General features: G+C 44.1%; 1 protein-coding gene across 11 annotated transcripts in view; it reads left to right on the top strand.

The window, feature by feature from the left end:
• The window catches only part of NR4A3 (nuclear receptor subfamily 4 group A member 3), a 534,362-nt gene that overhangs the window by 67,332 nt on the left and 442,623 nt on the right, over positions 1-24,407 (top strand). For 4 of the 11 annotated variants that reach the window (XM_056520160.1, XM_056520158.1, XM_056520159.1 and 1 more), the window contains exon 3: positions 13,582-13,725. Coding sequence is in view for 4 of the 11 variants with exons in the window: in XM_056520152.1 (XP_056376127.1) it covers positions 13,582-13,725 (144 nt within the window). In the remaining 7 variants the exon portion in view is untranslated. The other 7 variants (XM_056520162.1, XM_056520161.1, XM_056520157.1 and 4 more) reach the window with 7 other exon arrangements.

The following is a 24,407-nucleotide window of genomic DNA, read 5'->3' as shown; positions in this document are numbered from 1 at the left end:
TGGCTTATTTTTTGCGTCGTCAATTCTACTTTGCAGTGACATTAGTCATTTTACCCGAAAATGCACAGCGAAACGGAAAAAAAATCATTGTGCGACAAAATCGAAAAAAAACGCCATTTTGTAACTTTTGGGGGCTTTCGTTTCTACGCAGTGCATATTTCGGTAAAAATTACACCTTATCATTATTCTGTAGGTCCATACGGTTAAAATGATACCCTACTTATATAGGTTTGATTTTGTCGCACTTCTGGAAAAAATCATAACTACATGCAGGAAAATTTATACGTTTAAAAATGTCATCTTCTGACCCCTATAACTTTTTTATTTTTCCACGTATGGGGTGGTATGAGGACTCATTTTTTGCGCCGTGATCTGAAGTTTTTATCGCTATGATTTTTGTTTTGATCGGACTTTTTGATCACTTTTTATTCATTTTTTAATGATATAAAAAGTGACCAAAATACGCTTTTTTGGACTTTGGAATTTTTTTGCGCGTACGCCATTGACCGTACGGCTTAATTAATGATATATTTTTATAGTTCGGACATTTATGCACGCGGCGATACCACATATGTTTATTTTTTATTTTTTTTACACTGTTTTATTTTTTTTATGGGAAAAGGGGGGTGATTCAAACTTTTATTAGGGAAGGGGTTAAATGACCTTTATTAACACTTTTTTTTTACATTTTTTTTGCAGTGTTATAGGTACACACTGATCTCTAATGCTGATCACTGGCGTGCATTAACACGCCTGTGATCAGCATTATCGGCGCTTGACTGCTCCTGCCTGGATCTCAGGCACGGAGCAGTCATTCGTCGATCGGACACCGGGGAGGCAGGTAAGAGCCCTCCCGGTGTCCGATCAGCTGTTCGGGACGCCGCGATTTCACCGCGGCGGTCCCGAACAGCCCGACTGAGCAGCCGGGTCACTTTCACTTTCACTTTAGAAGCGGCGGTCAGCTTTGACCGCCGCTTCTAAAGGGTTAATACCGCACATCGCCGCGATCGGCGATGTGTGGTATTAGCCGCGGGTCCCGGCCGTTGATTAGCGCCGGGACCGACGCGATATGATGCGGGATCGCGGCGCGATCCCGCTTCATATCGCGGGAGCCGGCGCAGGACGTAAATATACGTCCTGCGTCGTTAAGGGGTTAAGGACCAAGTGTTTTTCTGTTTTTGCACTTTCTTTTTTTCCTCCTTACCTTTTAAAAATTATAACCCTTTCAATTTTGCACCTAAAAATCCATATGAGGGCTTATTATTTGCGCCACAAATTCTACTTTTTAATGACATCAGTCATTTTACCCAAAAATCTATGGTGAAACAGAAAAAAAATCATTGTGCGACAAAATTGAAGAAAAAACACCATTTTGTAAATTTTGGGGGCTGTGTCTGCGCCGTACATTTTTCAGTAAAATTTACACTTTAACTTTATTCTGTAGGTCAATACGATTAAAATGATACCCTACATATATAGGTTTGATTTTGACGTACTTTTGGAAAAAATCATAACTACATGCACGAAAATTAATACATTTAAAATTGTCCTCTTCTGACCCTATAACTTTTTTTTATTTTTCCACGTACGGGGTGGTATGAGGGCAAATTTTTTGTGCCGTGATCTGAAGTTTTAATTGGTACCCTTTTTGTTTTGATCAGACTTTTTGATCGCTTTTTATTCCTTGTTTTATGGTATGAAAAGTGACCAAAAATACGCAATTTTGGACTTTGGAATTTTTTTGCAAATTGACCATTGACCAATACGCCATTGACCGTGTGGTTTAATATATGATATATTTGAATAGTTCGGACATTTACGCACGTGGCGATACCATATATGTTTATTTTTTATTATGTTTATATATTTTTATATATGGAATTTGGGAAAACGGGGGGTGATTTAAACTTTTAATAAGGAAGATGTGTGTGTTTTAAACTTTTTTTTAAACTTTTTTTTTTTTTACACTTTTAGTCCCCTTAGGGGACTTTTAGGAGGAATCATTTGATTCCTTATACAGATCAATGGGATTACATACAATCCCATTGCTCTGTGTGCTCTGCGCTCGATTGATAAAGCCTGGCCCTGCCAGGCTTTATCATTCTGAGCACCGGAGCCGCCACACCAGGAGAGGTAAGCCCTCAGGCTACCTCAGTAGTGGATCTTCTCCCCACTATCGCGCTGCGGGGGGGGGGGGGGGGGGTTGGGGCAATCCACCCCACTGGACCACCATGGACAGGATACAGGCACCTTTAGACGCCGCTGTCAACTTTGAGAGCGGCGATCTAAAGGGTTAATAGCCGGCAGCGGCGATTGCCACATGTCGACTATTAACACTGGCCCCCAACTACAGGAATCAGCTGGGGGCCGGCCGGTATGACGCGGGCTCGAGTCGGGAGCCCGCGTCATATCCCGTTAACTGCCATTGGACGAGCATAGACGTCCATGGTCATTATCGGGTTAAGTACCAGGGAGCAAGGACGCACCTGTATGCCCTGTGTCTGTAAGGGGTTAAAGGGTACCTCTCATCAAATAAACTTTGATATATTTTAGATTAATTAATGTTGAATAACTTTCCAATAGCATGTTAATGAAAAATATGCTTCTTTCTATTGTATTTTTCCCGATCAGTCCTGTCAGCAAGCATTTCTGACTCATGCTGGAGTCCTAAACACTCAGAGCTGCCAGCCTGCTTTGTTCACAGCCAAACAGGCTGTGAACAAAGCAGGCTGGCAGCTCTGAGTGTTCTCCTTTGTGAAAAAGCAGACTGGCAACTCGTAGTGTTTAGGACTCCAGCATGAGTCTGAGTTTGTCTTTGTATGCTAGTGTTTACAAACCAGTGTGCCTCCAGCTGTTGTAAAACTACAACTCCCAGCATGCCCTGACAGACTTTGGGCATGCTGGGAGTTGTAGATTTGCAACAGGTGGAGACACACTGGTTGGGAAACACTGTTCTAGCCTATTCAGCATACACATCATGTTACACCAGTGTTTCCCAACCAGCTGTTGTAAAACTACAACTCCTAGCATGCCCAAAGGCAGTCAGGGCATGCTGGGAGTTATAGTTTTGCAACACCTGGAGGCACCTTGGTTGGGAAACACTGGTGTATGCCCTATAGAGGTGTGGTGAACTACAACCCCCAGGAGACTACAGAGGCAGCATGCTGGTGTTATACCACAGACTGAAGGCTCCTGAATGACACATGCTGGGAGTTGTAGTCCCTTTTGTGTGTGTATGCCAGTGTATCCCAACCAAGACTGTTTATATTAGTGTGCTGTGTATAAGGGGGCTGACCCGGGAAAATAGTAGGGTGGGTAAAGGGCGGAACAAACAAACAAAACAAAAGGAGCCGCCCCAAACCAGCAAGGCATGTGGCATGCTGGGATTTGTAGTTTTCAGCACAGCAAGAAACAGGAAATAGAAGCAAAGATAGGAAAACAAAGTGGGGGATAAAAAGACAACAAAGAAAGGAAATAGAGTAGGCTAAACAACAAGAATAGAAATGAAACAAAACAAATAGGGTAAATCAAAAATGGAAAAACACGCTGACCACCGGAGTACCCCTTTAAAGCGCCGCGGCCCGCATTTCATTAACTTAAAGTGCGCGGCCTGGAGGAGGGGAGGGGTTTAAAGAAATATAGTAGCACCTATGGGTCATATATCATTAGTTCTTCGGGGGGGGGGAATACCGTTAAATTCCGTGGAACCGCCATAACTCGCAAAAATACCGTGATATGCATTTTTGGTCATAACGCCCAGCCCTACTTTCACTTTCATTTTAGACGCCACAATCAACTTTAATTGCGGTGTCTAAATAGTTAATGCTGGGCACCGGCCCGATCGGTGGTGCCAGGCATTAAAGGGGTACTCCGGTGGTCAGCGTGTTTTTCCATTTTTGACTTACCCTATTTGTTTTGTTTCATTTCTATTCTTGTTGTTTAGCCTACTTTATTTCCTTTCTTTGTTGTCTTTTTATCCCCCACTTTGTTTTCCTATTTTTGCTTCTATTTCCTGTTTCTTGCTGTGCTGAAAACTACAAATCCCAGCATGCCACATGCCTTGCTGGTTTGGGGCGGCTCCCGGGTCAGCCCCCTTATACACAGCACACTAAGATAAACAGCCTTGGTTGCGATACACTGGCATACACACACAAAAGGGACTACAACTCCCAGCATGTGTCATTCAGGAGTCTTCAGTCTGTGGTATAACACCAGCATGCTGCCTCTGTAGTCTCCTGGGGGTTGTAGTTCACCACACCTCTGTAGGGCATACACCAGTGTTTCCCAACCAGGGTGCCTCCAGGTGTTGCAAAACTATAACTCCCGGCATGCCCTGACTGCCTTTGGGCATGCTAGGAGTTCTAGTTTTGCAACAGCTGGAGGCACACTTTACAAACCAGTGTGCCTCCAGCTGTTGCAAAACTACAACTCCCAGCATGCCCTGACAGACTTTGGGCATGCTGGGAGTTGTAGTTTTGCAACAGTTGGAGGCACACTGGTTTGTAAACACTAGCATACACACACACACAACAGGGACTACAACTCCCAGCATGTGTCATTCAGGAGTCCCCCCCCTCCCCCTTCACATATAGGGGGAGATTTATCAAAACCTGTGCAGAGGAAAACTTGCCCAGTTGCCCATAGCAACCAATCAGCTTGCTGCTTTCATTTTTTTGAAGGCCTGTGAAAAATGAAAGAAGCAATCTGATTGGTTGCTATGGGCAACTGGGCAAGTTTTCCTCTGCACAGGTTTTGATAAATCTCCCCCATAGAGATCATTCCCAGTATGAGATTTATTCCCCTGCAGTCCATACATCCCCAGCCTGTGCACCTTCTCATCCTCCCCTTCAGATAACACTTATCTTCTCTGTGTTTCTTCTCCTGTGCAGACCTGCGTCCTTAGAATACAGAGCAGGGGGTAGGGGAGGTTAGGAGCTGTGTACTCAGCTGGATGAGATGAGGGGGCGTGGCTTATTCCTCTCATGCAGACAGAGAGAAAAAATTAATAAAAGCTGTGACATCTTGTCCACAACAGACTCAGAACTGTGGACAACAGTAAAAGAAAACCCTCTGAACTACAGAACTTCCTGCCCAACAAACAGGTAAGAAAAACACACACATGCTGCCAAAACATATAACACATGTATATTGCAAAAAAAATAAACTTACAAAGAAGATGCCATATAGTCAAAAAAATGTACCACCGGAGTACCCTTTTAACCCTGGGTCCTTGGCTGCTGATAGCAGTTGGGACATACTGGGTTTATAGTGTTCTCCGTTCATGAGAATGCTTTAAACCCCAGTAACAGGACCAAGGCATACAGGTACACCCTGCGTCCTTAACCCCTTAAGGACCAAGTGTTTTTCTGTTTTTGCACTTTCTTTTTTTCCTCCTTACCTTTTAAAAATGATAACCCTTTCAATTTTGCACCTAAAAATCCATATGAGGGCTTATTATTTGCGCCACCAATTCTACTTTTTAATGACATCAGTCATTTTACCCAAAAATCTATGGTGAAACAGAAAAAAAATCATTGTGCGACAAAATTGAAGAAAAAACACCATTTTGTAAATTTTGGGGGCTGTGTCTGCGCCGTACATTTTTCAGTAAAATTTACACTTTAACTTTATTCTGTAGGTCAATACGATTAAAATGATACCCTATATATATATAGGTTTGATTTTGTCATACTTTTGGAAAAAATCATAACTACATGCACGAAAATTAATACATTTAAAATTGTCCTCTTCTTCTAACCCTATAACTTTTTTTTATTTTTCCACGTATGGGGGCAAATTTTTTGTGCCGTGATCTGAAGTTTTAATTGGTACCCTTTTTGTTTTGATCGGACTTTTTGATCGCTTTTTATTCCTTGTTTTATGGTATGAAAAGTGACCAAAAATACGCAATTTTGGACTTTGGAATTTTTTTGCAAATTGACCATTGACCAATACGCCATTGACCGTGTGGTTTAATTTATGATATATTTTAATAGTTCAGACATTTACGCACGTGGCGATACCATATATGTTTATTTTTTATTATGTTTATATATTTTTTTATATGGAATTTGGGAAAACGAGGGGTGATTTAAACTTTTAATAAGGAAGGGGTTAATGTGTGTTTTTAAACTTTTTTTTAAACTTTTTTTTTTTTTTTTACACTTTTAGTCCCCTTAGGGGACTTTTAGGAGGAATCATTTGATTCCTTATACAGATCAATGGGATTACATACAATCCCATTGCTCTGTGTGCTCTGCGCTAGCGATTGACTATCGCGCTGCGGGGGGGGGGGGGGCAATCCACCCCACTGGACCACCAGGGACGGGATACAGGCACCTTTAGACGCCGCTGTCAAGTTTGAGAGCGGCGATCTAAAGGGTTAATAGCCGGCAGCGGCGATTGCCACATGTCGACTATTAACATTGGCCCCCAGCTCCAGGAATCAGCTGGGGGCCGGCCGGTATGACGCGGGCTCGGGAGCCCGCGTCATATCCCGTTAACTGCCATTGGACGAGTATAGACGTCCATGGTCGTTATCGGGTTAAGTACCAGGGAGCAAGGACGTACCTGTATGCCCTGTGTCTGTAAGGGGTTAAAGGGTACCTCTCATCAAATAAACTTTTGATATATTTTAGATTAATTAATGTTGAATAACTTTCCGATAGCATGTTAATGAAAAATATGCTTCTTTCTATTGTATTTTTCCCGATCAGTCCTGTCAGCAAGCATTTCTGACTCATGCTGGAGTCCTAAACACTCAGAGCTGCCAAACAGGCTGTGAACAAAGCAGGCTGGCAGCTCTAAGTGTTCTCCTTTGTGAACAAAGCAGACTGGCAACTCGTAGTGTTTAGGACTCGAGCATGAGTCTGAAATGCTTGCTGCCAGGACTGGTAGGGAGACCCCTAGTGGTAATTTCTTCAAAGTGGAAAATTAAATAGAAAGAAGCATATTTTTTTTTAATAACATGCAATTGTAAAGTTATTTTGCATACATTAATCTATAATATATCAAAAGTTTTTTTGATGAGAGGTACCCTTTAAAGACAATGGACACAAATGTACGTCCTGATGTGCTTGTAATTAATGTACCAGGATGTACATTTACGTCCTGTACATGAAGCAAGCACAGTAGCAGTGCTCACTTCATGCACGGCGAGTCCCGCCTGCTACCAGCAGCTGCAGATCCACCGGATATGGCAGACATCAGCAATCACACTGATCCTCGCCATTAACCCTTCAGATATAACTCCTAAAAATGTTTAATATGGCCATTGTAACCAATTTTTCAAGAAAAAAACAGTTAAACCCCTTTTTTGTCATTTTGGTGTTTAGGCAGGTAGTATGTTTCCTATGTAGGCAGGTAGTACATTTCCTAGGTAGGTAGTGAGGCAGATAGTACATTTCCTTGGTAGGTAATAAGTTTGCTAGGTAGGCAGGTAGTACGTTTCCTAGGTAGGTAGTTAGGCAGGTAGTACGTTTGCTAGGTAGGTAGTTAGGAAGGTAGCTAAGTTTGCTAGGTAGGCATGTAATACATTGGGTAGGCAGGCAGGCAGGACAGGTAATAAATGGAGGCACACACTATCTGTACACCCTTAGTCAGTTTTTCCCTACCAGGGTGCCTCCAGCTGTTGCAAAACTAAAACTCCCAGCATGTCCGGACAGCCAAAAGCCATCCGGGCACGCTGGGAGTTGTAGTTTTGCAACAGCTAGCGGCAAACTGATTGGGAAACACTGCTGTTAGTGATGGGACTAGCTGCAGCACATGAGGAGCCAGGAATACGCTGCTGAACATGTTTGCCGTGGCAGAGAGTGGCCGACAGTAGAAAGCACATTGCCATGCGACTCTCTACCCCAATGCCCCCCCCCCCCCCATCTTACCTGTCAGCTGAATGGAAGCTCCTCTCCGGCAGGACCCATTCCATGTCATGGGACGACCGAACGGTACAGTAGCATGACAACATGACACTTACTGTCAGCCGTGCTAAACTTTATTACACCCCTGACCATAAATATGTGGGAGATTTATCGAAACCTGTCCAGAGTAAAAGTTGCTGAGTTGCCAAAAGCAGTTACTGAGTTGCTTCTTTCATTTTTCAGAGGCCTTTTAAAAAAAAAAAAAAATGAAAGAAGCAATCTGATTGGTTGCTATGGGCAACTTTTCCTCTGGACAAATTTTGATAAAGCTCCCCCTAAGTTCTCACCATTAGCTTTGCTAAGGCTGGATACAATACATGTTACATGGCTTAGCAGAATTGGATAATTGAAGTTCTCCTGAGGCAATTTTTCAGCTTCTACCCCAAAGCTGAAAAAACTAGGGGGTAAACTGGACTTTTGCACCAGGACCCATGAGACTTTAACTACACCCCTGTCCCCAGCAATCACCTAGTTATGCCTTTTATTATAAGGGATGACTTTAATTTGGCAATCCCTAATGTACATTTACGGTAGCTATGCACTTAGAAGACATCAAGCAGGCATGTTGCTGAACTTGTGTCTGTTGCTGTCTCATGTCTCTGCTTGGGACTCCCATGATGAAGTTCCCATGATGGTGAAGCGATCCATTGTCATGGCAGCTAGGGGTCTTTTGAAGATGTGACAGTACACTACACTACAACAGTACAGTGACCCCCCGACATACGATAATTTCAACATGCGATGGCCTCTCAGAGGCCATCGCATGTTGAAGGCATGTATGTCGGGGCCATCGCATAAACGGCTATTCGGCAGTGCAGACTGCTTCAGCTTCCGCCGGATAGCCGTTTACGGTGCCCCGTGTGGTCCGGTGATGGTCTCCTACCTGTCCTCGGGGCTCCGGCGCGTCCTCTTCGGGATCCTCTGCATTGTCGGTGCTCTCCATCGTCGTCATCACGTCGCTGCGCACACTGTCCCGTCATCCAATAGGAACGGCGTGCGTAACGACGTGATGGCGGCGACGGAGAGAGAAGATGCCGGGGAAGCAGAGGCCTTACGAGGACGCGGCGACAGCGATGGAGGGCGACATCCAGGGCAGCGGTGACGGTCCGAAGCGGCGGGGACAGGTGAGTACAACTTCCTCTACCAGTGGTCTTCAACCTGCGGACCTCCAGATGTTGCACAACTACAACTCCCAGCATGCCCGGACAGCCGTTGGCTGTCCGGGCATGCTGGGTGTTATAGTTTTGCTACATCTGGAGGTCCGCAGGTTGTAGACCACTGTCCTATACTTTACATTGCACGGCGATGGCGGCGACGGAGAGAGAAGATGCAGGGGAAGCAGAGGCCTTACCTAAGCAGAGGCGACATCCAGGGCAGCGGTGATGGTCCGGAGCGGCGGGGACAGGTGAGTACAACTTTCTCTACCAGTGGTCTTCAACCTGCGAACCTCCAGATGTTGCAAAACTACAACTCCCAGCATGCCCGGACAGCCGGGTGTTGTAGTTTTGCAACATCTGGAGGTCCACAGGTTGTAGACCACTGTCCTATACTTTACATTGCACGGATCCCTCAACATACGATGGTTTCAACAAACGATGGTCCGTTTGGAACGGATTACCATGGTATGTTGAGGGACCACTGTATTGTAGTTTTGCAACAGCTAGAAAGTGATAGGTTAGGGAACATTAAGGGTATATTACACTATTCTGACTCTAGCACTATACTGGTAGGACCATAATAAATAAAACATCCGCCCTCCCTGGGTTTCGCTGAATTCCCTGCCAGCAATCTAAAGAATGAGCGGAGCTGGCAGCGGCTGGCAGTGTGGAGCGGCGGCCTGTCAGCTGGAGCGCACTGGCTGTACGATCAGAGGCTACTACACACCGCTCCACACGCGCGCGGGAGGAGGACGGCCGTGACGTCAGCCTCCCATGTTGTCACTATTGACGTCTCGCATTCCAGCCCCTCCACGGGGAGACTTGTAGCGCTCCTCTCTTAAGAGATGTTCACACACGCCGAGGGAATCGTCCGGAGCACTTCCTCAGCCTCGGCTGCTTCACTCACCTTTGCAATTTCTAGCAGAGCCGTCACTTCTTCTAGACGTTCTTCTGACTATGGGAGCCATTTGGTCGCACGTTGTGACCCGTACATGCTAGAAGAGCCGGCACGTTCTCGTCACACAACATCAGATATTTTCTTTCCAGAATACTTTTCGGAGTGTTGTAAAGACGGAATCTTCACAGCAACCAAGTAAGTATCAGACAACGCACCGGAGACTCCTATAGGATTAACTTGATCCAGCTTGACTTTGCTATAGGACAGTGGTCTCCAACCTGCGGACCTCCACATGTTGCAAAACTACAACTCACAGCATGCCCGGACAGCCTTTGGCATTTGGCATGCTGGGAGTTGTAGTTTTGCAACATCTGGAGGTCCGCAGGTTGGAGACCACTGTTATAGGAGATGTAAGTGAAGGCAGAGCCAAGTTCCGCGCTGCGGTTGCTATGGTAATGATGCTGCCCTACTATTGTGCGGCAGAATGAGAAGTAGCCGTGGGCTGCCAGAGGCTCGTAACCCGGTATTGTTATCGGTACAAGGCTATGTGTGCGGACTATGACTGACAGGGCTGCCCTGCATCTCCTCTGCCGGACATGAGTATGTAGTGTGTGGAATATGACTGACAGCGCTTCCCGGCATCTCCTCTGCCGGACATGTGTATGTAGTGTGTGGACTATGACTGACAGCGCTTCCCGGCATCTCCTCTGCCGGACATGAGTATGTAGTGTGTGGAATATGACTGACAGGGCTTCCCGGCATCTCCTCTGCCGGACATGAGTATGTAGTGTGTGGAATATGACTGACAGGGCAGCCCGGCATCTCCTCTGCCGGACATGTGTATGTAGTGTGTGGAATATGACTGACAGGGCAGCCCGGCATCTCCTCTGCCGGACAAGAGTATGTAGTGTGTGGAATATGACTGACAGGGCAGCCCGGCATCTCCTCTGCCGGACATGTGTATGTAGTGTGTGGACTATGACTGACAGGGCAGCCCGGCATCTCCTCTGCCGGACATGTGTATGTAGTGTGTGGAATTTGACTGACAGGGCAGCCCGGCATCTCCTCTGCCGGACATGTGTATGGAGTGTGTGGAATATGACTGACAGGGCAGCCCGGCATCTCCTCTGCCGGACAAGAGTATGTAGTGTGTGGAATATGACTGACAGGGCAGCCCGGCATCTCCTCTGCCGGACATGTGTATGTAGTGTGTGGAATATGACTGACAGGGCAGCCCGGCATCTCCTCTGCCGGACATGTGTATGTAGTGTGTGGACTATGACTGACAGGGCAGCCCGGCATCTCCTCTGCCGGACATGTGTATGTAGTGTGTGGAATATGACTGACAGGGCAGCCCGGCATCTCCTCTGCCGGACATGTGTATGTAGTGTGTGGACTATGACTGACAGGGCAGCCCGGCATCTCCTCTGCCGGACATGTGTATGTAGTGTGTGGACTATGACTGACAGGGCAGCCCGGCATCTCCTCTGCCGGACATGTGTATGTAGTGTGGGGACTATGACTGACAGGGCAGCCCGGCATCTCCTCTGCCGGACATGTGTATGGAGTGTGTGGAATATGACGGACAACTGGTGTGTACGTGTGTAAGTGTGTTGTGTCTGTGTGAACTATGACAGTTCTGCGTGTGGTCTCCTTTGCCGGATACATGTGTTTTGTGTGTGTTTGGTATATATGTCCGTGTGTGTTGTCATTGTTGTGTGTGAATCTTTGCTCTTTCAGCCGAGCAGGTTGCGCACAGTGCTTGGGACCTGTCGCTTTCTGGTTGTATCCTGATACCCGGGATAGCCTTGCTGGAAGCTTAGCGCTTCACACGTCATATTTTCCCATGGGTTTGGGGACACCTGTCCTGACATATATAGACCGGGACGGGGGTCGCGATTACGGTCACTCTCCTAAACGTAGTTCTTCAAAGGAGGACGAACAATAATAGGTGTAAGTGTAAGAATCAGCGCTGCAGTAGTGAATGGTACACAAGTATCCCAGGCACAGGAGGCTTTACCCAGTGTTTCCCAACTAGATCTCCTTGGGCGGTTGTAAAACTAGTTTAGCAACAGCTGGAGGCTCACTGGTTTAGAAACACTGGGTTAACCAGTTGTTGACCTGTTCAGGATGAAGTAGGCATGATAAGTAGGTAGTAAGGTATGATATGTACTGTTACATTAACCCCTTAAGGACGCAGGACGTAAATGTACGTCCTGGTGAGGTGGTACTTAACGCACCAGGACGTACATTTACGTCCTATGCATAACCGCGGGCATCGGAGCGATGCCCGTGTCATGCGCGGCTGATCCCGGCTGCTGATCGCAGCCAGGGACCCGCCGGCAATGGCCGACGCCCGCGATCTCGCGGGCGTCCGCCATTAACCCCTCAGGTGCCGGGATCAATACAGATCCCGGCATCTGCGGCAGTTCGCGATTAAAATGAACGATCGGATCGCCCGCAGCGCTGCTGCGGGGATCCGATCATTCATAACGCCGCACGGAGGTCCCCTCACCTTCCTCCGTGCGGCTCCCGGCGTCTCCTGCTCTGGTCTGTGATCGAGCAGACCAGAGCAGGAGATGACCGATAATACTGATCTGTTCTATGTCCTATACATAGAACAGATCAGTATTAGCAATCATGGTATTGCTATGAATAGTCCCCTATGGGGACTATTCAAGTGTAAAAAAAAATGTAAAAGTAAAAGTAAAAAAAAAGTGAAAAATCCCCTCCCCCAATAAAAAAGTAAAACGTCCGTTTTTTCCTATTTTACCCCCAAAAAGCGTAAAAAACATTTTTTATAGACATATTTGGTATCGCCGCGTGCGTAAATGTCCGAACTATTAAAATAAAATGTTAATGATCCCGTACGGTGAACGGCGTGAACGAAAAAAAATTTAAAAAGTCCAAAATTCCTACTTTTTTAATACATTTTATTTAAAAAAAATTATAAAAAATGTATTAAAAGTTTTTTATATACAAATGTGGTATCAAAAAAAAGTACAGATCATGGCGCAAAAAATGAGCCCCCATACTGCCGCTTATACGGAAAAATAAAAAAGTTATAGGTCATCAAAATAAAGGGATTATAAACGTACTAATTTGGTTAAAAAGTTTGTGATTTTTTTTAAGCGCAACAATAATATAAAAGTATATAATAATGGGTATCATTTTAATCGTATTGACCCTCAGAATAAAGAACACATGTCATTTTTACCAGAAATTGTACGGCGTGAAAACAAAACCTTCCAAAATTAGCAAAATTGCGTTTTTTGTTTTAATTTCCCCACAAAAATAGTGTTTTTTGGTTGCGCCATACATTTTATGATATAATGAGTGATGTCATTACAATGGACAACTGGTCGCGCAAAAAACAAGCCCTCATACTAGTCTGTGGATGAAAATATAAAAGAGTTATGATTTTTAGAAGGCGAGGAGGAAAAAATGAAAACGTAAAAATTAAATTGTCTGAGTCCTTAAGGCCAAAATGGGCTGAGTCCTTAAGGGGTTAAAAACTGCTAAAGATGTAGTGTAAATTTGTGTTTCCGGGTCTGTGGCTGGGGACCACTGGTCTAAAGTGTATTTTATAATTATTATTTTTTTATTAAAGCCTGCAGGTTAAAGGAGCAGCTTTCTCAAAGCTCTGCTGTATCCATTCCTGAACCAGTCCCCTCAGATCTGCAGCTTCCAAAAGTTCATTTTGTAGCCAGTCAGCCAAGTACTTCCACCATTCAGCAAAAAAGATACCATCCAGGTAACTTCTACAGTAGTTGTAACACTTTGTTTATCTAACCAGATGTGTATACCTGGGTGTAAATATGCCCATATATATATATATATATATATATAGGGCTCAAGTCCTGCAGGAACTCGTGGGAACTGAGTTCCTGCACTTTTTCCACAGCAGGAACACTGTTCCCATTAGCAGGAGTCCTCAGGATTAACCCTTGAATTGAAATCTTGGGTGAGTTCCCACACTTCTTTTCCCCAGCACTTGACCCCTGTATATATATATATATATATATATATATATATATATATATGCATATCTGTGTGTAGTCATTATTTGCATAGTCATATTTTGAATTATTCGGTTTGCTAATATAAAGTTTTTATGGTCATGTTCCTTCATGCAAAGTGCATTTAGATATATTGGACTATTTTCACTTACTTTTAGCATCTGTATTCTGGTCTGGCCATGTCTAGTAACCTTAACTGGAAACTTCCCTATGATTCTGTAAGATCGGGTCTTTAGACCAACACTTGAATCAGGACTTGCTAGTAGAAATGTATCCGTATTATGTTTGTGGAAAATTGACCTTATTGCAATGTATGAAAACCAGAAGACAGCAGTTATCTTAAAATCCCAGTCCCCTTGTCATCTGCACGGTGATTCACCAAGTGATGAAAACCTGAGAATTCAAGTGTGGTCACCCCTGAATTTTCAGGTTTTCAGCAGTTTAAGATTTTGTAAAGACTGTTCTGCTCTGGTCTATCGCATTTTGAGCTGTACTTACCCCCCCCCCCCCCATTAGTTATGAAAATATTAGACTGGAAACTTCTAACATTTCTTTACAATTATAGAAAAATAAGAAAATATAATAATCTGCATGGTATTTTGCATATTTATGTATTTTCTGCAGATTACATGGGTTTATAAACTACTAGCTGTAGAGTATGTGTATGCTCTATAGTTTATCCTTATAAATAACTTTATTCTTTTCAGTAGAACATTTTCTGTAAGGCTTTATGCAGGAACCTTATAAACCTAGGCGAAGCTTGGCGAAACGCGTTGGAGTGTGAGGTGGGGGGACATCCTGGAGTATACTCTGTGCACCTCAGACTGATTGGTATGGTATATTGGAACAGTGTTATAAGCTATGATATGATACCTTGCACTTTGCCCTGCACCTTATGTTGCAAATGTGCACATGCACTGGTCACTTTATTAAAGTTGCAGTGATTGTTATCACTTATAGAACCCGTTTTCTTTTTTGCACATAAGGAATAGTACTATAATATTGTTTGATATGGGCATAGTGCAAAATTGATGAACATATATTCTTATATATTTTCTTGTCAGTCATATACCTCTGTGAGTGCGAATATATTTATACTTTTTCATATCATCATCTTTTGTCCAGGATGCTCCCCCATCTACTTGACTTTTTTTTTATTTTTTATATTGTCTTATATCATGCGTATATATTTTTTAAGGGAGGATGGTATATCCATTGTTTGTTATATGAATTTTTGTGTATAAATAAAGCATAACATTTTTCTGATTATCAATTTGTGACATTTGTATATTTAATTTGGGCAGATGCCTTTGTAGGTTTATAGTATTGGGGGCGGTTTGCTGTTCTTTGGGGGGGTTACTGTTTGACCCCTTTACATATATTGGTACTTTTTTTTGTAGGTTATATTTATGCAGGAACCATTTGTGCCAATGGCATTGGTAATTAGCATACCTTTTAAGTCATAATGTTGCCATTTGCTTGCGCCTTTATGGTTAATTGCCAACAATAACCATGTAAGCAGATGTTATTAAACTGCTCAAATGTGCAACAAACAGCCAATGTTAAGGACTAGAATAAATAACAAAAGGAGATTAAACTAAAAATATAAGAACAACTCAGAAATTGGCAAAATATTTATTATGCATTTTGGCCAATACAAGAAGGAGGCTACAGACATTTAGGCTTTGTTTACATGTGAAATCTTAGTCCATATTTTCGTCAGTATTTTGGTCAGAATTTTTAGGTAAAACCAGGAGTGGGCTTAAAACGCAGAAAACATTGCAAATCTTTTCATGAAAGTTTTTTGCTGTGTCAGTTCAACTCCTAGTTATGGCTAAAAATACAGAAAAAAAAGGAGGACCATGTACTGCCTAGGATACTACATGTGAACACAGCCTTATTATTTGTTGCACATTTTGCTCTAATCCAGTCTTAAAGCTGTAAAGGACTAGAGCAGTGGTCTTCAACCTGCGGACCTCCAGATGTTGCAAAACTACAACCCCCAGCATGCCCGGACAGCTGGTGGCTGTCCGGGCATGCTGGGAGTTGTAGTTTTGCAACATCTGGAGGTCCGCAGGTTGAAGACCAGTGGACTAGAGTATCATAGGTGATTCTTCTTTCACTTAGAAGACCTTTTATAAACCTTGGGGGGTATTTATAATTCTTTTGCTGTGCCCAGTTCTTTTTATAGTGTTTTTTTCTTTGGTGCGTTTTCTTGCTGACTTGCGCCGAATATATCAAAAAGGCCCATAGACTTTAATAAATATTGTGCAAATTACATTCACCTCACAAACGGCTGTGAGCAGCCAAATTGGAAGTTTACTTTTATTTTTCCTCCGACTGAGTTGCCTGTGCTCCGGAGACCTGTGTGCTCGGTGCAGAAGGTGCTGTCATAGCAGGTCGCCCTACTTGTAAGTGTTTAATGTTAAAAAAGTATAATTTTTGAACAAAGCTAAAATAAAAGCCCTTTTTTTTTTTTTGACAAAATTGTTATACAGAGAGTTCTAAATAGTCTGGCAACAGCTGTAGACACTACTACTGGTGTTGTTTTTTTTTCTTCCAAAGCCGTAGAGATTACTTTGGTTGCTCTTGGTGCGTAACTCCTTAAGGACACAGGGTTTTTCCGTTTTTGCACTTTCATTTTTTCCTCATCACCTTCAAAAAAACATAACGCATAGCCCATATGAGGGCTTTTTTTTTTTTTGCGCCACCAATTGTACTTTATAATTACATCAATCATTTCATCACAAAATTTACGGCGAAACCAGAAAAAATATATTTGTGGGGCAAATTGAAAAAAAAAAGCCATTTTTAAACTTTTGGGGGGCTTCCGATTCTATGCAGTGCACTTTTCAGTAAAAATGACACCATATCTTTATTCTGTAGGTCCATATGGACCTGCATGCACCAAAATTTGTATGTGTAGAATTGTCATCTTCTGACTCCTATAACTTTTTTATTTTTCCATATACAAGGCTATATGAGGGCTCATTTTTTGCGCCATGATCTGAAGTTTTTATCCGTACCCTTCTTGTTTTGATGGGACTTTTTGATCGCTTTTTATACTTTTTTGTACGGTATACAAAGTGACCAAAAATTTGGGACTTTTGAATTTTTTTACGTGTACGCCATTGACCGTGCGGTTAAATTAACATTATATTTTTATAGTTCGGACATTTACACACGCGGCGATACCACATATGTTTATTTTTATTATGTTTACATATTTTTATATGGAATTTGGGAAAAGGGGCATGATTCACACTTTTAATATGGAAGGGGTTAATGTGTGTTTTTAAACTTTTTATTCAAATTTTATTTTTTAAATTTTTAGTCCCCTTAGGGGACTTTTAGAAGGAATCAGTAGATTCCTCATACAGATAGATCAATGTGGTTCCATAGAACCACATTGATCTGCATGCTCTGTGCTCGAATGATAAAGCCTGGTCCTGCCAGGTTTTATCATTCTCAGCTCAGCAGCCAGCACAGGAGGAGAGATAAGCCCTCCGGCTACCTCAGCAGTGGATCGCCCCTCCGCGATCGTGCTGATGGGGGGCGATCCACCCCATTGGACCACCAGGGATGGTTTAAATGTCCCTTTAGACGCCGCTGTCAACTTTGACAGCGGCAATCTAAACGGTTAATAGCCGGCCGCGGCAATCACGGCTATTAACCCCTTAAGGACCCAGCCATTTTACACCTTAGTACCCGGCCATTTTTTGAACATCTGACCACTGTCACTTTAAACATTAATAACTCTGGAATGCTTTTAGTTGTCATTCTGATTCTGAGATTGTTTTTTCTTGACATATTCTACTTTATTTTGGTGGTAAATTTTCGGCGTTACTTGCATCCTTTTTTGGTGAAAAGTACCCAAATTTCATGAAAATTATGAAAATGTAGCATTTTTCTAACTTTGAAGCTCTCTACTTGTAAGGAAAATGGATATTCCCAATAAATGTTATTTTTATTCACAAATACAATATGTCCACTTTATGTTGGCATCATAAAATTTTTATTTTTAAAAAAATTAGAGGGCTTCAAAGTAGAGCAGCAATTTTCAGAAATGTAATGAAAATTGCTAAATCTGAAGGGACAGATGTTACAGAACTACAACTCCCAGCATGCCTTGGCAGTCTAGGCATGCTGAGAGTTGTAGTTTGGCAACATCTGGAGGGCTACCGTTTGGGCACCACTGTAACAGTGGTCTCCAAACTGTGACCCTCCAGATGTTGCAAAACTACAACTCCCAGCATGCCCAGACAGCCTTTGGCTGTCTGGGCATGCTGGGAGTTGCAGTTTGGCCTTCCTAGTGGTTGCCACAGTAAAGACCACTTTACTTTCACTTCCAATTCCCCCCCCCCTCGCTTCCCTACCTGAGGAAGGATCCAGCAGTCTCCAGCGACGATCAGCTGTTCCCAGGCATCTTCAGGTAAGGTACCCGGCCTGCATCTTCTTCCCACGATCCCCTCGACATCCAGGGGTGGCCAGAAAGGGGGATTGCCACTGTCCTGCTCTGCCATTGGTTAGAATCAATTCTGACTAATGGCAGGGGACAGGAGGAGATCGCTGCATTGCAACTTCACTCCTACCCTGCAAGATAATCAGGGCTGTCACTGACAGCTCCGATCATCACAATTTTCCGGGTGATCGGGTCACCAGAGACCCGATCAGCCCGGAATAGGAGAAAATCGCATGTCTGAATTGACATGCGATTTTCTGCGATCTGCGGAAGGATTTCAGCAGGCATGCTGTTCCGATCTCCACCCGGTGAGCGGCAGAGACCGGAAAACGCCATGACATACTCATACGTCATGGGTCCTTAAAGCCCAGGGTTAACGCCGACCCTTAGCTACAAGAATCAGCTGGGGGTCGGACCGTATGACACAGGCTCGAGTCAGGAGCCCGTGTCATACACCTCTTGCGGTCTCAGGACAAGCCGGCTCGTCCTTAGACTGCAACTGGTTAATTGCCAAAATTGATCTGTAATGTCTGTTCATATGTTTTTGCATTTTTCTGTTTAGGTGTGTGTTCACGCACTAGTTTGTTCAGAGCAGTTGGCCATTCCACCTGGATAGGGAATGGTTCATGCTCTGGACGAATGGTAACTAGGGTGTGTCTATTTTAAAGGGGTACTCCACCCCTAGACATCTTATCCCCTATCCAAAGGATAGGGGATAAGATTCCTGATCACGGGGGTCCTGCTGCTAGGGACCCCCGCAATATAGCATGCGGCACCCACCTGTTACTGCTCCGGAAGCGCTGGAGGGTCTGGCTCCCGACCACGGTTGTCACGCCCCCTCCCATAGACTTGCATTGAGGGGGCGTGACTTCACAATCTTCCGTTCCCGTGGTCGGGAGCCAGACCCTCCAGCGCTTCCGGAGAAGTAACAGGTGGGTGCCGCATGCTATTATGCGGGGGTCCCCAGTGGCGGGACCCCCACGATCAGACATCTTATCCTCTATCCTTTGGATAGGGGATAAGATGTCTAGGGGTGGAGTACCCCTTTAAGCCAGACTTCTCTGCAGTCTGTGCTGATTATTGAGTGCAATACTACTATGTCTGTTTGTGCAATACACTTCCAAGTCTGCTTCAGCATGCACCTTGTATTTATCTTGTAATATTATCTGAGTTTTAGCCATGGTTAAATAGTCTTGTTCATTGTAGCTTTTAGTCTGTGTTACATTTGTCGGTTTTAGGATTATGTCTGTTCAGCTTTGTCGTCTGAGTCTTGCTTGTGTCTGAGTCTTGCTTGTTACCTGTGCCCTGTATATTTATATCTTGTTTGGTTTTCTGGAGTCTATTCAGACTTATCCTGTCTAGTATCCTGACCAGTGTTCCTCTACGTTGTAGAGTTTGGTGTTCTTGTATCCTTTTTAATGAAGTCCATTTTGTATGGTCTGTCTCCCAGTGTCTTATATTTATATCCTGTTTGGTTGATCTGATCTTTGTACTTGTACCTGTATGTGAACAGTGTTCTATTTTTCCCATTCAGTTTTAGTGTTTTGGCTCTCAGTTCTTCTGCTATCCCCTTCATCTTCTGTATTCTGCTGTATACTCCTATCATGCCTAGTCTTGTTCATTTTATCATGCCTGCTGTTTTTTTATATCTGGTTTAGTGAACTGTTTGTTAGTTCACTATATTCTGTTCTGTTTCGGAGTTCTGCCTGTTAGTATTTGTATTGTATAGTAGCTTTCCGTTTCTGGCCTGTGACCGACTATGTTTGTTATTTGTTTTTACGCCACTGCACTTTAGCGCAGGAAGGGACCGGCTCCCAGTTGTCGTGAGTGGGCAAGTAGGCAGGGAGAGATGTTTTTAGGGGCAGTTTAGGGCTCACTTTCCCTGTCCCCCGGTCGGTCCTTGACCTGATCAATTGATTAACAACCTGGTGAGCGCAACAGAATTTGCGTGCCCCAAGTTGGAATAACAGAGAGCTTTTGTGTCTGTCTGTTAAGACACATGCACCAACCTTCAGACTAAGCGCAGCTTACCTGTTACCGAGCTGTCTCCCCCGCAGCGTTTTCAACACCTAGGCCATTATGGCTAGGATTGTCACCACTTCCTGATCTCAAAGCTTGGGGCTCTTACTTTGCACTCTCTAGTTTATTAGGTGAGCGACAATTTAAGGCGATTTGGCTCCCGGAGCAACCCAAATGCTGGAAAACTCTCTCCAGCTGGCTGTTAGAAAATACGCAGTGGTGTCTCCACCTATTACTAATTGCAAAATAAAATCCAGCGTGGCAATACTAGCTTGTTTGGCATATCCTAATGGTATGCAATAATCTCTATTAATATATTGGTCTTTGTTAATAATAATGTATTTATTGATATATAAGTAGATATGATTAGGTCACGCAACCCTGCTTGGAGCTTAGTTCATATTTGATTTTTCTTACTCTATAAAAAAAGATGACTCCTTACAAAATAACTGGTCCCCCATGCTTGAAAATAATTTCACTGGGGTCTGACATTTTCTAATGCCAAGTTGGTCATGGTCTATATTTGTGGTGTTTTTAACACGATTGCACTAAATATTTGGCCTTTTTAACAAAGGTGCAGTTAATTAATACTGTCCACTGCATGGTCAACTGCCCAGCCCTGCAACACACAGCTGGAATTTCAAAAATAGCCTATTTCACAAAGGTGACAAAAAATTAGCAAAATCAAACTGTGCAAAAAAATTGCGTCTTTTTACAGCCAAAAAAAAAGTACCGTATATACTCGAGTATAAGCCGACCCGAGTATAAGCCGAGACCCCTAATTTCAACCCAAAATCCCAGGAAAAGTTATTGACTCGAGTATAAGCCTAGGGTGGGAAATACCTCATCCCCCCCTGTCATCATCCAGACCCGTCATTAACATCCTCATCATCCCCTTGTCATCATCCCACACATCCCCCCTTCATCATCCCCTTGTCATCATCCCACACATCCCCTTATCATCCCACACATCCCCCCTTCATCATCCCCTTGTCATCATCCCACACATCCCCTTATCATCCCACACATCCCCCCTTCATCATCCCCTTGTCATCATCCCACACATCCCCCCTTCATCATCCCCTTGTCATCATCCCACACATCCCCTTATCCCACACATCCCCCCTTCATCATCCCCTTGTCATCATCCCACACATCCCCTTATCCCACACATCCCCCCTTCATCATCCCCTTGTCATCATCCCACACATCCCCCCTTCATCATCCCCTTGTCATCATCCCACACATCCCCTTATCATCCCACACATCCCCCCTTCATCATCCCCTTGTCATCATCCCACACATCCCCTTATCATCCCACACATCCCCCCTTCATCATCCCCTTGTAATCATCCCACACCCCCCCCCCTTCATCATCCCCACCCCCCTTCATCATCCCCACACCCCCCCCCTTCATCATCCTCTTCTCATCATTCGCCCTCAGTGGTCTTCAACCTGCGGACCTCCAGAGGTTTCAAAACTACAACTCCCAGCAAGCCCGGGCAGCCATCGGCTGTCCGGGCTTGCTGGGAGTTGTAGTTTTGAAACCTCCGGAGGTCCGCAGGTTGAAGACCACTGCGGCCTTCAACATGCGGACCTCCAGAGGTTTCAAAACTACAACTCCCAGCAAGCCCGGGCAGCCATCGGCTGTCCGGGCTTGCTGGGAGTTGTAGTTTTGAAACCTCCGGAGGTCCGCAGGTTGAAGACCACTGCGGCCTTCAACATGCGGACCTCCAGAGGTTTCAAAACTACAACTCCCAGCAAGCCCGGGCAGCCATCGGCTGTCCGGGCTTGCTGGGAGTTGTAGTTTTGAAACCTCCGGAGGTCCGCAGGTTGAAGACCACTGCGGCCTTCAACATGCGGACCTCCAGAGGTTTCAAAACTACAACTCCCAGCAAGCCCGGGCAGCCATCGGCTGTCCGGGCTTGCTGGGAGTTGTAGTTTTGAAACCTCCGGAGGTCCGCAGGTTGAAGACCACTGCGGCCTTCAACATCATCCAGCCCCCTCTCACCCCCTTTAGTTCTGAGTACTCACCTCCGCTCGGCGCTGGTCCGGTCCTGCAGGGCTGTCCGGTAAGGAGGTGGTCCGGTGAGGAGGTGGTCCGGGCTGCTATCTTCACCGGGGGCGCCTCTTCTCCGCGCTTCCGGCCCGGAATAGAGCCGTTGCCTTGACAACGACGCATCTGCGTCGTTGTCAAGGCAACGTGACTATTCTGAGGCCGGGCCCGAAGCGCTTAGAAGAGGCCTCCCCGGTGAAGATAGCAGCCCGGACCACCTCCTCACCGGACCACCTCCTTACCGGACAGCCCTGCAGGACCGGACCAGCGCCGAGCGGAGGTGAGTACTCAGAACTAAAGGGGGTGAGAGGGGGCTGGATGATGTTGAAGGCCGCAGTGGTCTTCAACCTGCGGACCTCCGGAGGTTTCAAAACTACAACTCCCAGCAAGCCCGGACAGCCGATGGCTGCCCGGGCTTGCTGGGAGTTGTAGTTTTGAAACCTCTGGAAGTCCGCAGGTTGAAGACCACTGAGGGTGGGGGAGTTCACTCGAGTATAAGCCGAGGGGGGTGTTTTCAGCACGAAAAATCGTGCTGAAAAACTCGGCTTATACTCGAGTATATACGGTAGGTGAACAGCTTGATAAATCTCCCCACTTGTGCTTATTAAATGCAAATTTGATTTGATCACTTAGTTTTGATTTGATGCCTTAGTGCACTACAATGACATGCTTGAAAGTTTTCAATAGGAACTAAAATAAGCCTAAGGCTAAGTTTCCACTTGGTTTTTTTTCTGGCAGTTTTTGGAAAACTGCCACTGCAGTTTTTGAGCCAAAGTCAGAAGTGGATCCATAAGGGAGGAGAAGTATAAGTCCTTCCTTTATATGTCCTATTCCTTTTGAATACATTTCTGTCTTTGGCTCAAAAACTGCAGTGGCAGTATTCCAAAAACTGCCTGAGAAAAAACCAAGTGGAAACTTAGCCTAATGGAAAAAAAACTTAAACTATATCTTTAATGCTGTTCCATTTAGTTTCAATCAGTGTATTTAACCCCTTACGGATGCAGGGTTTTTCCGTTTTTGTACTTTCGTTTTTTCCTCTTTATCTTTTAAAAGACCCCTTACGGATGCAGGGTTTTTCCGTTTTTGTACTTTCGTTTTTTCCTCTTTATCTTTTAATTATGCACCAAAAAATCCATATGATGGCTTATTTTTTGCGCCACCAATTCTACTTTGTAATGATATCAGTCATTTTACCCAAAAATCTACTGCAAACCCCAAAGATAAAATCATTGTGCGACAAAATGTAAGAAATAACACCATTTTGTAAATTTGAGGGGCTTCCGTTTCTTCCTTTCGGTAAAAAGGACACCTTCTCTTTAATCTGTAGGTCCATACGATTGAATTGATACCCTACTTATATAGGTTTGATTTTGTCGTATTTCTCGAAAAAATCATAACTACAAGCACGAAAATTAATACGTTTAAAATTGTCATCTTCTGACCCCTATAACTTTTTTACTTTTACGTGTACGGGGCAGTATAAGGGGTCTTTTTTTTTTTTTGCGCCATGATCTGAAGATTTTAGCAGCACCATTTTGTATTGATCTGACTTTTTGATCGCTTTTTATAAATTTTTTCATGATGTAAAAAGTTGCCAAAAAGATGCTATTTTGGACTTTGGATTTTTTTTTTACGCGTATGCCATTGACCGTGCAGTTTAATTAACGATATATTTTTATAGTTCGGACACCTACGCACGCGGCGATACTACATATGTTTATTTTTATTGTGGTTACATATTTTTTATATGGAATTTGGGAAAAGGGAGGTGATTTAAACTTAATAAGGAAGAGGTTAATGTGTGTTTTTAAACTTTTTTTTTTTTTTTTTACACTTTTAGTCCCCTTAGGAGACTTTTAGGAGGAAGCATTAGATTCCTC

This window comes from Hyla sarda, chromosome 5 (assembly GCF_029499605.1).
Source record: "Hyla sarda isolate aHylSar1 chromosome 5, aHylSar1.hap1, whole genome shotgun sequence".
Lineage (NCBI taxonomy): Eukaryota > Metazoa > Chordata > Amphibia > Anura > Hylidae > Hyla > Hyla sarda.
Note: the sequence above shows the minus strand (reverse complement) of the source record. Positions and strands in the feature narration are given on the sequence as shown.